Source organism: Sus scrofa, chromosome 6 (assembly GCF_054392235.1).
Source record: "Sus scrofa isolate SSC_HxYL_T2T_F1_AM1 chromosome 6, Sscrofa_HxYL_maternal_Yorkshire_Landrace_v2.0, whole genome shotgun sequence".
Lineage (NCBI taxonomy): Eukaryota > Metazoa > Chordata > Mammalia > Artiodactyla > Suidae > Sus > Sus scrofa.
This window is the reverse complement of record NC_139388.1, coordinates 64532429-64548517: the sequence shown is the minus strand read 5'-3', so window position 1 is coordinate 64548517 and position 16089 is coordinate 64532429. Positions and strand designations below refer to the sequence as shown.

Sequence of the window (16089 nt, the reverse complement as noted above, 5' to 3'; positions counted from 1 at the left end):
CTCAATTTTCCTTCCAGCTACCCCCTCCCCCCTACCAGAAGATGGTTATTTGGAGGAAGGGGGAGAAAAGCAGAGAGACTTGGACATCATGAAGTCTGGTGGGAAGAGGACATGGTGGAATCTGGGGGGTAAAAGGAAATGCAGTGAGTCATACAGAGAGGTAATGGCAGCAGTTCCAGAAAAATGACCCCAGACCCGGAAAGGGGCAAAAGAATTACAAGGTGGTCTTTGGGGACAGTGATGAGATGGCAGCTTTTGTTGATGGAGTGATTATACATCTCTGCAGGGGCTAACCTGTAGAGTCTGATGCTTATCTACCACTCTTTAAATTTATGCTTCTATGTTTCCCATTTATTTTACTGAACGAGCATGATTCATGAACTAGAGTCAGAAAACATCGTTTTAGGTTGGTGTTTAAATTTACTCAAGGATGCAAAAATCGTATCCCGCACCCAGTTAAATACTTAGGCTGAGCCATTTCTTTTGCTGTCACTTAGGTAACAGTCTCAATATCAATCATCGAAAAATCTAGTCCCATGCCACAGTCCACTCAAAACTCTGTAAACCTGAGCCTCTCTCAAACTGTAAGATGGAAACCCCAGATCCTGAGAAGGGATGGGTGGAGAGGAAGAAAACGTCCAGGAGCAGAAAATAATTACCTGAAAGATGCAGTGAGAGACTCAGCATTGGCATTGCTGGATGTGGATGTATAAGGCTGGATTTCTTCTTCCTATCAATCGGGAAACACCTGTTGGAAGTTTTAGCGAAGACGACCAGTGTATCTTTGGTTCAACTGGTGGTCGATTCCTTTCTCAACCCCTACATAGCCATTGATATCAGTCACTTGCTGACAGGTGTTTATTTTATACATTGTGCACTCCCGTCTTCCTGTGTTAGTCTTTCTCACATCTGCATTCCTCACTGCACCCATCTCCCTCCTAGTTATTTGTATCCTTCTATTGGTTGCATATGCTACATTTCTATCTAGATAGCTGCTGTCAGGAATCACACTCAGGTACAAAAAGATTTGCAAGGTTGTACGTTGCAGTGATGTTTCTGATTAGAAACCACCCATTCCATTTAGAATGGATCAGCAATAAGGTCCTACTGTGTAGCACAGGGAACTATATCCAATCTCCTGAGATAGACCGTGGTGGAAGATAATATAAAAATGTATGTGTGTGACTGAGTCATTTTGCTGTACATCAGAGATTGGCACAACATTATCAATGAAATATGCTTGAATTGAAAAAAACCACCTAAATGCCTTTCAATGGAAGGGTGGTTCAAATGAAGCATGTGTGTGTAATGCCACTCAGAGATTAAAAAAGCAAGGTTTATACCTAAATGATATATAGGTGTAGAAATAGACATAGGTAACATATATGGTTTATATACCTATATATCAAAACCTTTTTTATATGTACATGAATTTGTATATGTGTCTGTACATAACCACATCTTTATTTTTCTAACCTGACACAGAATGGCACAGTATATCTGCATTTCACTGTACGTATGTACTTTGTGTGTGTGTGTACACACACACACATAAATACATACCTATCACACAAACCACATTGTTTAAGTTTTCACTCAGCACATCCATGTTTTACGTATGCATACTTACATACACACATTTATATATTTATGTATATCGACATGGGTAGACTAACAATGAAAAAACTTGGAGAATAAATGCACTTGGTGTGGTATCTTATATAATTAAAAAAAAACCCACAATGCTGTATCGTTCATGGATACATTCAAGTATGTGGAAATACAGGAGTGGCATTGAAAGACTCTCCCTGAATCTCGTGATGGTTGTTGGCGGGGTTTCGGGAGAGAGGAATGAGGGACGGTTGGTGGTCAAAAGGACCCTCAGGCGGATCTGTACTCTTAGGAGATTAGGTGATGTGCACTTGGCAATTTTTATTTTTTAATTAAAAAGTATTTAATCTTATAGTTGATTTACAATGTTGTCAATTTCTGCTGTACAGCAGAGTCATCCAGTCCTGCATTAATAGCCACTTTTTCATGTTCCATCCTGTTCTCTCCCCAGAGACTGGATATCCTGTGCTGTACAGTGGGACCGCATTGCTTATCCATTTTAAATGTGACAGTTTGCATCTATCAGCTGCAAACTCCCAGGCCATCCCCCTCTCTCCCCCTCCCCCTTGGCCACAATAACTCCATTCTCTGTGCCCATGAGTCTGTTTCTATTTCGTATGTAGGTTTGCTTGTGCCGTATTTTAGATTCCACATACAGGTGATATCATGTGGTATTTGTCTTTCTGACTTCATTTAGTATAAGGCTCTCTAGTTGCATCATGTTGCTACTAATGGCAACTTTTCCAATTTTTAGAAAATGTGCTTTTAAAATACCATCACAGGGCAAGAGAAGGTAAAGCCCGAGCTCCGCCACGAATAGAATTAGTAGAAAAGTCACCAGGTCTGACTGCGCTTTCAGTGCTGTCTGGTCAGCATCCTGCTAAGTCAATGTGGAGAAAGGACCAGATTTTTCCGTTTGTACGCTTGCTGCAGACATGCAGCAGTGCCAAAGCCTGTTTCAAGGTTTTACAAGAAAGGAGGGAGATCAGGATGGTAGGGTAAGAGGATGTGGCGCTCACCTCCCCAGAGGACACCAAAAAATCATCCAGCTGTGGAACAGTTCTGAGAACTGACTGGAAACAGGTAGAAGGACTCCTCTACCACCAAGGCTGTAAGAAAGACACGTAATTGGGTGGGAAGCAAAAGAAGAGTGGGGTCAGGACCTGTGCTCCTAGGATGGGGCTCAGAAAAGGGAGGTACAGGAGTGGACATCACCCTGGGAGTGACTGGATCCACCCTGGACTGGGTGTCTATGTCCTGGGGTCCTCTGCAGATGATGTAAGCCCCTTGGGGTGGTTGGAGGGCAGCTCGACAGATGAAATGGCAATGAGGTTTGTGGACTTGGCTTATGGCACATGCAGGTGAGTCCCCAAGGCCGGGTGAGGAGAGGTCTTCTCTAGTGCCTGTTCCATTTCCCACACCTGCCTCATCACGGGCTCCAGCCTGAGCACAGCCAATGCTCCAGCTGCACTCAATCCATGTCATGGCATGGTCCTGGATCAGAGACAGCCACGACCAAGGAGCATACTCAAACTTGGGATGTAGGAGCAACCAGGTCTGTGACAGGGCATGCACAGGGCAGTGGAGGCCATCGCTGACACTCAGGTGGCACCCAGAAACCACCCACTGTGACAGCAGCCACCCACCAGGCCTCGCCCTCTGACACACACAGAGCCCATACGGGCCTCGTCTGCTCTGTGGAGTGGTTCCACAACAGGGCAGGGATGGCAGAGGCAGGGAACAGTGATCAGTTGTGAGACCCCAAGGGGACTTTCACCAAAGCTGTGTGTGTGCAGAACTGTGGTCACCCACACAGGTGGCACGTTGGACCTCTTTCTGTGTACAAGTCCCTTGGCTTCAGCAGCTGTAGTGAAGGTCCTGGGGTGGGGAGAAGCAAAAACCTTTGCTTAAAGGGAACAGAGCCACCTCAAGTCTGACCCTCAGGGCCTCTGCTCCTGCCCCTGACAGGGTGGTGATGGCCACTGAGCTGAGTCCCACCTCACACACTGTGCTGGCTCTAGGCCCTGCCCTCACAACCATCTCCCTCCACACCCCCTTCCAAGGGGATCACCGCCAGTGCATCCTGAGGAGAGGCATGACCAGGGCACCCATAAAACCCTGTTCTCCCTCCAGAGTCACTGGACACACACAGTCTGCACAGGGGCTCTCTCCCATGAGAACCCCCTCAAGACCACAACTGGTAACTGTTTTATGTAAAAGCATAGAAGCAGAGAGCTACCCTCAGTTGAAAGAGCAAGAGAAAACCCCTGAAAAAAATAATGAAACAAATCAACAACTTACAGATAAAAAATAAAACATTGGTAATACATGTTAACTGAATTGGTGAAAAGAATTGATCTAAAATGCAGATTTAACAAGGAACTAGAACATATAAAAATAGACCCCATCAGAAATGAAGTTTGATGACAAAAATATACCTGAGTAGGAATGAATAGCAGACTAATTGTTTCAAATGGACAGAAATGAACACATAAGTGAATTCAAAGAATAATGGAAATCATGCACTCAGGACAGTGGAAAGGAAAAAGATGAAACCAATTTATGAGCTCTCTGGGACTGACACAAAGAGACATAAAGATCAATAGAACAGGACAGAAAGCACAGAGAAAACCCCACACGCCAATGGTCAGCTGACCTATGAGGAGGGCCCAAGGGGGCAAGAATATACAGTGGAGTAGAGACCGGCTCTCCAGTAAGTGGTACTGGGAAAACTGGGCAGCTACCTGTAAAAGACTGAAATCAGGACACTCCCACCATCACAAAAGTAAACTCAAAGTGGATTGAAGACCTAAGTGTAAAAAACAGGAGTCCATAAAACTAGAAGAGAACATAGGCAGAGTATATATGTGTGTATATATATATATAGTGATCTCTATATATATTGGGTTTATCTCCTAAAGCAAAAGAAATAAAAGCAAAACAAATGGAAACTAAAGTAAAAAGTGTTTGTGCAGCAGAGGAGTGAAAAGACAGTCTATGGAATGGGAGAAAATACTTTTTAATTACATGACTGATAAGGACCCAATATCCAAAATATATAAATAACCCATGCACCTCAATATCAACAGATGGGCAGAACACCTGAATCGACATTTTTCCAAAGCAGACACACAGATGTTTTACTGGCATATGTAAAGATGCTCAACATGACTCCTTAGAGAAATGCAAATCAAGGCAAGACATCACCTCACCCCACTCAGAACGGCCATCCTCAAAAAGTCTACAAACAGTAAATGCTGGAGATGATGCAGAGAAAAGGGAAGGTTTCTACACTGTCAACAGGAATGTAAGCTGGTGCAGCCACTGTGGCTATGGTATGGAAGTTCTTTAAAAACCTAAAAATAGAACTTCTATATACTCTAGCAATCCCACTCAAGGGTTTATATCCAGAAGAAAATACACATGTACTCCAATGTTCATAGCAGCATTATTTACCATAGCTAAGACATAGAAACAACTTAAGTGCCCACCGACAGATGAGTGAATAAAGATGTGGTACATATATACAAAGGAATATTACTCAGCCATAAAAAGAATGAAATTCTGCCATTTACAGCAACATGGATGGACCTAGAGAATATTCTACTTAGTGATATAAGTCAAAGACAGATCTGTATATTATTGCTTACATGTGGAATCTAAAAAGTAATACAAGTGAATGTTCATGCAAAACAGAAAACTCAGGAAAAAAAACCTAGTGGTTACCAGTGGTGAGAGGGAAGGAGGGAAAATTAGGATTAAGAGGTATAAAATAAATAAGCAACAAGTATATATTTTATATCACACAGTATTAAAGCCATTATCTTTTTTGTGTGTGTGCATGCCCACAGCATGTGGAAGTTTGTGGCCCAGGGATTGACCCACACTGCTGCACAGACAGCGCTGGATCCTTAACCTGCTAAGCTGCAAGGGAACTCTGATTATCTTTTATTAACTTTTAATGGAGCATCATCTGTAAAAACTCTGAATCACTGTGCTGCTATACCTGAAACTCATGTTGTAAACCGTCTATACTTCCAGAAAAATGAATAAAAATGAAATGTTTTACAGAATGTTTTATGATAAAAGACTTTATTAGTATTTGAAACATCATTTGGAGACAGAATAAAAATTTTGATCTTTCACTGGCTTGCCCAAGGCCACAAAGCAAATAAAAACCGTATAAAAACACAATATTGAAATACATCTGAATAAGGGTGCCAGAAGAATCAGGGCTCCTGTTGGTGTCAGTGACTTGTAATTCCTGGGTGCAGAGTAGGCACAGATAAGGGCTCTGACACTGACGCTGTGTAGGTGCTCTTGAGTCAGAATGAGGCCAGTGTGCTTGCAGTCAGATTTCTGCCCTTCTGGTCCTGCATCTGCTCCATCATTCACCTATGATGGGCCATTTTGGATTTTTCTTCTCCTCATCCATCAGAAATCTCTGGGTTTCCTCATCGAGTTCCTCTTTTTTCAGGCTGGTTAAACATACAAGCAGGTTTAGTTAATCCATGCCTCTTTTTCTTTCTTGTCTCTGCACCTCATCTTTTCCCATCACCACCTTCCTGGACAAGCCATACTTATCATACATGTTCAATGCCTGGCTCACTCTCAAAAAGCCCTATTTGCAGCCCTGTCCATTTCTGACATGTCATTTTTTCTGAACTGTGGAGGGTTTGAAGCTGCCAACTTGATGTTGCTAAACCCAGGGCTTGTGATTGCTGGAAACTAGCTCCACATCATTGGGCAGGACAAATGTTCTGCTACAAAGCCCTAATTCCACCCAAACGTCAGGGTTTGGGACAGGAAGTCTGTGGACGCTCATGAGAAAAACCAAAGCTATGTTTATTTTTAATGTTTTTTCTCTCTGTTAAAAATAGAGTTGATTTACAGTGTTGTGCCAATTTCTGCTGTACAGCAAAGTGACACGGCTCATTAAAATTTCACAAAAACCTTGTGGGGACCGTTCTTGACCTGGCTTGTCATGAAGATACAGAAGGTAAGCAAGGTGAGAGTTGGCCCAAGGTCACACAGCCATCCAGGGGAAGAGCCAGGCACAGATCCCAGCAGTTTGGCTCTAGAGTCCCTGCACCTATGCACGAGTTCCTCTTGTGGCTTTGAGTTAAACAGGAGGGTTCAGATCATTGGATCTTGGTTTTTCTGTGGGTATCAATGTCTCATTTATCTTGGTATCTGCTTATGTGCAATGGTCCTAAGTGTATTTATGTAGATCTTTAAAAATAATGTATCGTTGATTTGCAACATTGTGCCAATTTCTGCTGTACAGCATAGTGACGCAGTCATACATATATATACATTCTTTTTCTTATCCTGTCTTTTGTCACTTTTCTACCCAAGAGACTGGATATAGTTCCCTATCCTATTCAGTAGGACCTCACTGCTTATCCATTCTAAATATAATAGTTTGTATGTACCAACTCCAAACTCCCCATCCATCCCTCCCTCCCTGCTTCTCCTTGGCAATCACAAGCCTGTTCTCCATGTCTTTGAGTCCATTCTGTTGTGTGTTCAGGTTCATACTAAGTGAAATAAATCAGAAAGAGAAAGACAAACACCATGTGATACCACTTACATGTGGAATCTAAAATATGGCAGCGAGGTCCCAGTATACACAGGGACCTTTATCCAGTCACTTGGGATAGACTATAATGGAAGATATAAAAGAAAAAGTGTGTGTGTGTGTGTGTGTGTGTGTGTGTGTGTGTGTGTGTGTATGTGTGTATATATATATATATATATATATATATATATATATAGGGTCACTTTGCCTGCATCAGAAGTTGACTCGACATTGTAAAACTGTACCCTAATAAAAATTAAAAAAATAACATATGGCACAAATGAACCCACCCAAGGAGCTTCCTCTTATTGTTGGAGTGAAGGAGTCTCCTCACGCAACCGTTCATCCTAACAGGTTTTTTTGAGACTGCCCACAGTCAGGGAGGGTATGGGGAGATGGGCACTCCTGTACTGGGTTTCATCATTGTCACACTATCTAATTTATGTTGTCATAATTACAAAGTTGAATGATTTCCCCTAATTTGCAGGCAGAAGACAGACAACCAGAGGTGATAAATGCCTTGTCTCGGGCTATAGGACTAAAGGGATCAAGCCAGGATTCCACCACTGGCTCCCGTGACTCAGGAAATACCAGACCATCGAGGTCTGAGCTGCATGCTGTGTTTGGAATCTAGCATCAGTGCAATGAGGATGAAGTCGTGCCAGGCCCGGAAATGTCTAGATGTCCACTTACTAGGATGGACGTTAAAGAGATGGACCTGTATCTTCACTGGATGGAAAGGGTGACGTTCTTAGCACAGGAGTTATACCAGTTGCAGCCCAAGCCTGGTAAGTACCTATGGCTGCTCGTGACCCCACAGCAGTTGAAGAAGGGCGGGGTGGGGGAATGAATGAGAGCGGGAGATGCTAAGGATTATCTAGTAAAATAATATTTATCTGATAAAATAATATATATTAACTTTTACTATAATTGATAAAATATTTAGCTGATAATACATATAGCTTTCATTATAATTATATAGTATATTTAGAACTTTAAATAAAAATATATGTATAATTATACACATATATTACAAGTTATATAATATATATAACATGTACATATAATTAAAGTACAAATTATATATATAGATTCAAATTACATAAGCCTATAATTATAATTATAGAAATGACACATTATGTATTTTCTTTTATAAATAGTTAATTGGATTTTATATTATATAATTACATATAATCACAAAATAATTATATAATATATAAATATAATCATAAAATAATTATATATAAATATATAATAATAATAATTATATAATATATCTATGATTATGAGTCCAATTATAATCTATTATATTTAAATTTTTTCTTCCCATTTCATTGATTCAAATTTTTATTTTAATATGTAATAAGCTTTAATATAAGTACAGACTATATTAAATATAACAATCACACTCTCTGACATAAACGACAGCAACATCTTCTCAGATCCACCTATCAGAGTATTGACAATAAAAAGAAAAATAAACAAATGGGACCTACTCAAACTTCAAAGTTTCTGCACAGCAAAGGAAACCCTAAACAAAATGAAAAGATGACCCACAGAATGGGAGAAAATCTTTGCAAGTGAATCAACTGACAAGGGATTAATCTCCAAAATTTATAAACAACTTCTGCAGCTCCATACCAAAAAAACAACCGCATCAAAAAATGGGCGGAAGATCTAAACAGTTCTCCAAAGAAGACATACAGATGGCCGAGAAACACATGAAAAGATGTTCAGCGTCACTCGTTATTAGAGAAATGCAAATCAAAACCACGATGAGGTACCACCTTACACCAGCCAGAATGGCCATCATCCAAAAGTCTACAAACAATAAGTGCTGGAGAGGGTGTGGAGAAAAAGGAACCCTAGTACACTGTTGGTGGGATTGTAAATTGGTGCAACCACTGTGGAAATCAGTATGGAGATTCCTCAGAAAACTAAACATAGAACTACCATCTGATCCAGCAATCCAACTCCTGGGCATCTATCCAGAGAAAACCATGACTCGAAAAGACACATGTACTCCAACGTTCATTGCAGCACTATTTACAATAGCAAAAACATGGAAACAACCTAAATGTCTATCAACAGAGGAGTGGATCCAGAAGACGTGGTACCTATACACAATGGAATATTACTCAGCCATTAAAAAGAACGAAATACCAGCATTTTTTGCAACATGGATGGACCTAGAAATTATCATGCTAAGTGAAGTCAGCCATACAATGAGACACCAACATCAAATGCTTTCACTGACATGTGGAATCTGAAAAAAGGACAGACAGAACTTCTTTGCAGAACAGATGCTGACTCACAGATATTGAAAAACTTATGGTGGAGTTCCTGTCGTGGCGCAGTGGTTAACAAATCTGACTAGGAACCATGAGGTTGTGGGTTTGATCCCTGCCCTTGCTCAGTGGGTTAACAATCCGGTGTTGCTGTGAGCTGTGGTGTAGGTTGCAGACACGGCTTGGATCCCGCGTTGCTGTGGCTCTGGCGTAGGCCGGTGGCTACAGCTCTGATTCAACCCCTAGCCTGGGAACCTCCATATGCCGCAGGAGCGGCCCAAGAAATAGCTAAAAAGACAAAAAAAAAAAAAAAAAGAAAAAAAGAAAAACTTATGGTCTCTGAAGGAGACAGTTTGGGGGGTGGGGGGATGTGTCTGGGCTGTGGGATGGAAATCCTGTGAAATTAGATTGTTATGATCATTATACAACTACAGATGTGATAAATTCATTTGAGTAATAAAAAAATGAAAAAAATTGATTTTGTTCTAGTTCTGTGAAAAAAAAATCATCTATCTTCATCGTTATATATGTTTATGTATTATAATTATGTCATCATTTGAATTATAATAGTACCAGTGCCACCACTGCGGGGACCTAACTCACCGTTCCCTGGTCAGTCACTGTGCCACGTGACGGCTTCATGTCCCAAGACATTTGCATCTTGAACGCAGTGAGGTTACACTGTGGCATTTCCACACCTCAGCCCCAGTCAACCCTTCCTCAGCCCCAGGACTGGCCCCTTCCCCCAGGGGAGCAGTTGCCTACTCACCTGAGAACCTGCAGGGTGCACTCGGGGTGCCTCAGGGCCTCGCAAAGCACCACCATCCCACTGAGGTCCAAGGCATTTCCACCCAGATTCAAAATCCTCAGAGTTTTGCTGCTGGTGAGGACAGAAGAGATATCCTGGCAGCAGGCGCTGGTTAGCTTGCACTCACCCAGCCTGCAGAAGAAGACACTTGGTTAGAAGTGCTTCATCCTGGGGTGGAGGATGGCGTGGGGGTGTTAGCCAGGGCTCACCCCAGAGCCCCTGAGGACAGCATCTTGCAGACCATGTTACGACGTCAGATGACTGCTCTGTGGCAGACGGTACAGATAGCCACAATGGCCCGTCCCCTCTGGACTCGCAGCATCGTGACTCTGCAGCTCGTTCCACTGAGGGCTCAGGTCTGTTCCCCACCCCACGTCTGGGCTGGACTTGTGCCTGGCTGTGGTGACAGAACAGGGTGGAACCAATTGTGTGAGTTCGGAGCCAATCAATGTTTCTTGCTCTCTCAAACCCCTGAGACGTCGTTATAGGCAGAACATGCCCTCCACAAATTCATGCTGAAACCCTAACCTTAGCACATCCAACGGTGCGCATGTTTGGAGATGAGATCTTTACAGAGCACGTGAAGCTAAAAGGAGGTCATTGGGATGGGGCCCTAACCTTATATGACTGGTGCCCTTCTAAGAAGAGACATTTGGACCCAGAGAGGGAAGACATGTGAGGACTCAGAGACGACGGGTGTCTGCACAAGGCAAGGGGCCTCAGAAGGAACCAGCACTGCCAATGGCTTGATCTCAGAATTCTAGCCTCCCGGACTGTGAAGAAAGAGCTGTTTAAGCTCCCAGTCTGAGGTTCTTGGTTAAGCCAGCCCTAGCAAACAGACGCAAGTGCCCAGGCTAACCAGGTAGATGGGAGAGTCGTGTGGTCCAGTCAACCTTGTTTTTCTCAGTTCTCAGAGAGCCAGTCAACCTCCAGACATGGTAGCTAGGGCTCTGGGATGAACCAGGTAACCAGAGATTCCTGCAACCAGCTGCTCAGCTCAGACCTGCAGAGCCAGCCCCCATGGCACGTGCTCACCAATGTAAGCTTTTACCGTTTGCAGTGGCCTGTTACGCCCTGACAGCTAAGGACCGTGCGTCTCTGGTGGGGCTTTCATTTCCCCATCTCTTTCTGTCCCCAACCCGCCACCTTTTGCCACCCGGGAAGACACAGCCATGGCTCTGAGGACAGGATACCCACCCAAGTATCTCTAAGCGACAGCTGGGATGTGTCAGACCTTCACACAGCAGCTTCACGCCGGTATCTTCTATGTCATTGTACCCGAGTTGCAGATTTCTCAGGTTTGGATTGACAGGGAGCACGGAGGCAAGTTCTCGACAGCCGGCGGCCGTGATGAGACATTTTAAAATCCTGCAAGAAAACAGTAGTGGTACCACCCTCAAGGGTTACTACCGTGTTGTGTGATAGCAGGAAAAGAAAGGTGGCAAAGTGCTCTTCGTGTCTGTCCCCTACAGGGACCAGTTGTCACCGTCTTCGTATGTTTGCCAAAGGTCTCTCTTTTCCCTGCGTCTGTGTACAATGGCCCCCGTGCAGGTCAGAGCAGACTTCTGCAGGTAGGCTTGCTCTTCTGTGACTCTGGTCTCTTTCCACATGGCTTTCAATTTCTATACCTTAAGAATCTCTTCACATCTTTTTTTTTCTTTTTCTTTTTTTTGTTGTTGTCTCTTTTTTTTCTATTTCTTGGGCTGCTCCAGCGGCATATGGAGGTTCCCAGGCTAGGGGTCGAATCGGAGCTGTAGCCACAGGCCTACGCCAGAGCCACAGCAATGCGGGATCCGAGCCGCGTCTGCAACCTACACCACAGCTCACGGCAACGCCGGATCCTTAACCCACTGAGCAAGGGCAGGGACCGAACCCGCAACCTCATGGTTCCTAGTCAGATTCGTTAACTACTGCGCCACGACGGGAACTCCTCTTCACATCTTTAAAGCCCCCCTCCCACCTTTTATTCTCAGGTGTTTCTTAGGTATTCCTAACCCTTTGCAAATTCCGTAACATTTTGAAATCTGCTTTTCCAGTGCGACAGCAACAAAGTGTTTCCTTTAAATTGAGATTTCCCTAAAATGAAAATCAGTGTGTGGAGAAGTGCCTTTTGATGACAAGGATTTCGGTTCTTGAACACGGCATGGCTCTCGTTTTTCCTGTATTCTACTGTCATTGGATGGTATTTACTACAAATATGCAATACCTATTGTATTAGATTTATTCCTAGGTCATTTCTTTTTAAATCTTTTTATTTTTCCAAGTTCTTTTTGATGCTACTGTGAGTGGTATTTTGATTTTATTAATTTATTGTTTCTTGTTGGCCTGTCAGAAATATATTTTTTTTTTTTGTATTTTGTTCAAAGGAAACTTAGACTCAATTCTGCTAATTTAGCTACAGATTAAAAACTACTTCTGTGTGCATTGCTTATAATTAGATTTCAGTTTTTCCTTTGTATATTTTTAAGCATTACTTGCTTTATATTTTCTCTAGCTTTACTGCTTTTGCTAAGATTTATTGGACAGTGCAGATTAGAAGTGATTACAGCCAGCAGTCTTATCTTTTTCTTGATGCAGAAGAGAAAGCGTTTATCACCTCATCATTAAATAAATGTGTGCTTTAGAGCTTTTGAACATATTTCTTATTAGTTCAAAGAAGTTCCCAAATATTAAGTTTCCAAGAGTTAGTGCAGTAAATGGATGTTGTGTTTTAGTTCAGAGCTTTTTTCTGTATTTTAGATGATTGCAGTTTTATTTTTAATCATTTGGTATGGGGAATTACATTGATCTTTTACATTCTGAAGCAACGTTTTATTCTTAGGATTAACTGCCCCAACCTGGTCGTTATATTTATTTTTAAAGATACATTTCTGGATTCTGTTTGCTTATAAAAACTGTTCAGTGTTTAAAAAAAATTCATGACTGACACTGGCCTGTACTAATTCTTTCTAAAATTATTCTTATTGTTTTCTGGTACTAAAATTATACTAGCTTCAAAAGATGGTCAGGTGTCTCTCTTATCCTTCCAATCTTGAAAGAATTTGTATAAGACAAATTATTCCTTCCTTGACTGCCTGGTAGCCATCATTGATGAAGACTTCCAAGCTTTGGATTTTTTAAGTAAAACTCTTTGACTACTGATTTAATTTCTTAATGATTTAGAATTAGTTTTCATTCTTCTTATGTTTGGATAAGACATTAGTTTAAAAGCTTATCGAGTTCTGAAAAAAATCTCCATTTTTAGGTTTATTGTATAAAGTTGCTTATAATATTGTCTTTTTAGTATGTACAGCATCTGTAGTAATATTTCTTTTCCCACTCTTGATATAGAACTATGCTCTTTACTGTCGTAGCCTTCAGTGCCATGTGACATGACATGGAAATGTAGCTTGTCTTGAAGTTCCTGCTGTGGCACCAAGGGATTGGTGGCATCTTGAGTGCTGGGACACAGGTTTGATCCCAGGCCGGGCATTGCCACAGCTGCAGCATAGGTTGCAAATGCAGCTCAGATCTGATCCCTGCCCTGGGAACTCCATGTGCTGTGGGTTGGCCAAAAAAAAAATGTAGCCTGTCTGAATCAAGATCCATTATAGTTTAAAATACACACCAGATTTTAAAGAGTACAAAAGTGTAAAATATCTCCTTACCAATTTTTATATTAATTACATGTTGAAATGATATTTGATATAAATTTTAATATTAATTTCACATATTTGTTTTAAGTTCTAGAGAATGTAGCTGCTAGAAAGCTTCCTATTCCATATGTGGCTTGTCTGAGTCTTTTCTGATGTGGTATTCAGAAAAGTTTTTATACAATTTTAAAGGTTATATTCCATTTGCAGTTACTGCAAAGTACTGGCTATATTCCCACGTTGCACAATACACCCTTGTCACCCGTATTGATCTTTCGGCAGCACCGATGAACATAGTTCTCAGTGTTTGTAAAGAATCCGATTTCAGGCTTTGGTGCCTTTTCTAGCATATGCTTGTTTTGGTTCATTAATTTCTGCTCTCATTTTAATTTTATTTATTTATTTATTTAATCTGCTTTTTAGGGCTGCACCCGCAGCATGTGGAGGTTCCTGGGCTAGGAGTCGAATCAGAGCCACACCTGCCAGCCTCCACCACAGCCACAGCAATGTGGGATCTGAGCCGCATCTGCAACCGACACCACAGCTCATGGCAATGCTGGATCCTCAACCCACAGAGCAAGGCCAGGGATGGAACCCGCAACCTCGTGGTTCCTAGTGGGATTCGTTTCCACTGCACCATGATGGGACCTCCTCATTTTTATTTTCTCTCATCTTTCTCTGGGCTTATTTTATCATTTATCATTTTTTAAGATTGATACTCAGCCCATTCTTCTTCAGCCTCTGTTTTCTAATATCTGTGTGGGCTTCACCTTGATCCCTTGAGTTTGTGGTGAAGTATGTTCTTTTTCATTTCAGCATGTCTTCCGATTTCCACTCTGTGTCTTCTTTGATACACGGATGTTGTCTTGGGAGTACAGCTGGCCCTTGAGCAACACGAGCTGGAAGTACACAGATTTCTTTCAATACATTTGTGTGGCAGTTCCACACGGTCTGAGGTTGGTTGAGTCTGGATGATAACAGTTGAAGCAGAGGTGCAAAGGGCCAAATGTAAGTGGATTTTTGACCATGTAGAGGATTGGTCGCCGTAACCTCCACATTGTTCAAGGGTCATGTGTAATTCCACTTGCCTCATGGGAATTAGAGTTCTGTTGAGTAAGATGACAACTTAAATAGTATAATGAAAATAATGCGTCAACAGTACTTTTGGCCTCAAACTATTTTGTCTGAGTAATGTTGCTGCATAAACTTTCTTTTTTGTTAATATTTGCATTGTAAACCTTTTCCAACTTTTCACTCTCACCTCATCTCATTTTTTTATTGAGGGGAAATTTACCTGACAGAATGAATCATTTAAAGTGAACATTTCAGTGCCATTTACTCCATTTGTAGTGTTGTACCCCTTAAATGTTAATGTGTCATTTATAAACAATTAAAAAATAATCCAGAATGATAATCTTTGTCCTAGTTGAAATTCTTTTTTTAAAATTACTCTAATAAATTTATCACATCTGTAGTTGTATAACGATCATAACAATCCAATTTTACAGGATTTCCACCCCATAACCCAAGCACATCCCCCCACCCCCCAACCTGTCTCCTTTGGAAACCATACATTTTTCAAAGTCTGTGAGTCAGCATCTGTTCTGCAAAGAAGTTCCGTCTGTCCTTTTTTCAGATTCCACATGTCAGTGAAAGCATTTGATATTGGCGTCTCATGGTATGGCTGACTTCACTTAGTATGATAATTTCTAGGTCCATCCATGTTGCTAAAAATGCTGGTATTTCATTCCTTTTAATGGCTGAGTAATATTCCATTGTGTATATGGACCACATCTTCTGGATCCACTCCTCTGTCGATGGACATTTAGGTTGTTTCCATGTCTTGGCTATTGAAAAGAGTGCTGCAATGAACATCAGAGTACATGTGTCTTTTTGAGTCATGGTTTTCTCTGGGTAGATGCCCAGGAGTGGGATAGTTGAAATTCTTGATATTTTTATATTTTATACAATTACTGATATGTTTGATTTTTAAATCTTATTGGGTTTATGTTTATATATCTGCTTCTTGATTTTTCTCTCTTGCTTTCTTTTGAACTAGGGTATGTATTTTTTAATCATTCCATCTTCTGCCAATTTGGGAGTTAGGGATACCATTCAATTTTCTTCTTCTAATGTTTGTAGTGGAAGTTTCCATATCCACAATTAACC

At 41.5% G+C, this 16089-nt stretch overlaps 2 protein-coding genes across 2 annotated transcripts in view; one reads left to right on the top strand and one right to left on the bottom strand.

Annotated features, from left to right (window-relative positions):
- NLRP13 (NLR family pyrin domain containing 13) overlaps positions 1-5681 on the top strand; it is a 107802-nt gene extending 102121 nt beyond the window's left edge. Inside the window, exons 13-14 of the transcript XR_014806756.1 lie at positions 18-143; positions 5463-5681. The gene's annotated coding sequence lies outside the window, so the exon portion shown is untranslated. The remainder of the gene's footprint in view (positions 1-17; positions 144-5462) is intronic.
- Positions 5682-5998: 317 nt separating this feature from the next.
- The window catches only part of NLRP4 (NLR family pyrin domain containing 4), a 38918-nt gene continuing 28827 nt past the window's right edge, over positions 5999-16089 (bottom strand). The window contains exons 7-9 of the mRNA XM_021095070.2: positions 11486-11656; positions 10250-10420; positions 5999-6089 (exon numbers count right to left, since the gene is read on the bottom strand). Of these exons, the coding sequence (XP_020950729.1) occupies positions 5999-6089; positions 10250-10420; positions 11486-11656 (433 nt within the window). The remainder of the gene's footprint in view (positions 6090-10249; positions 10421-11485; positions 11657-16089) is intronic.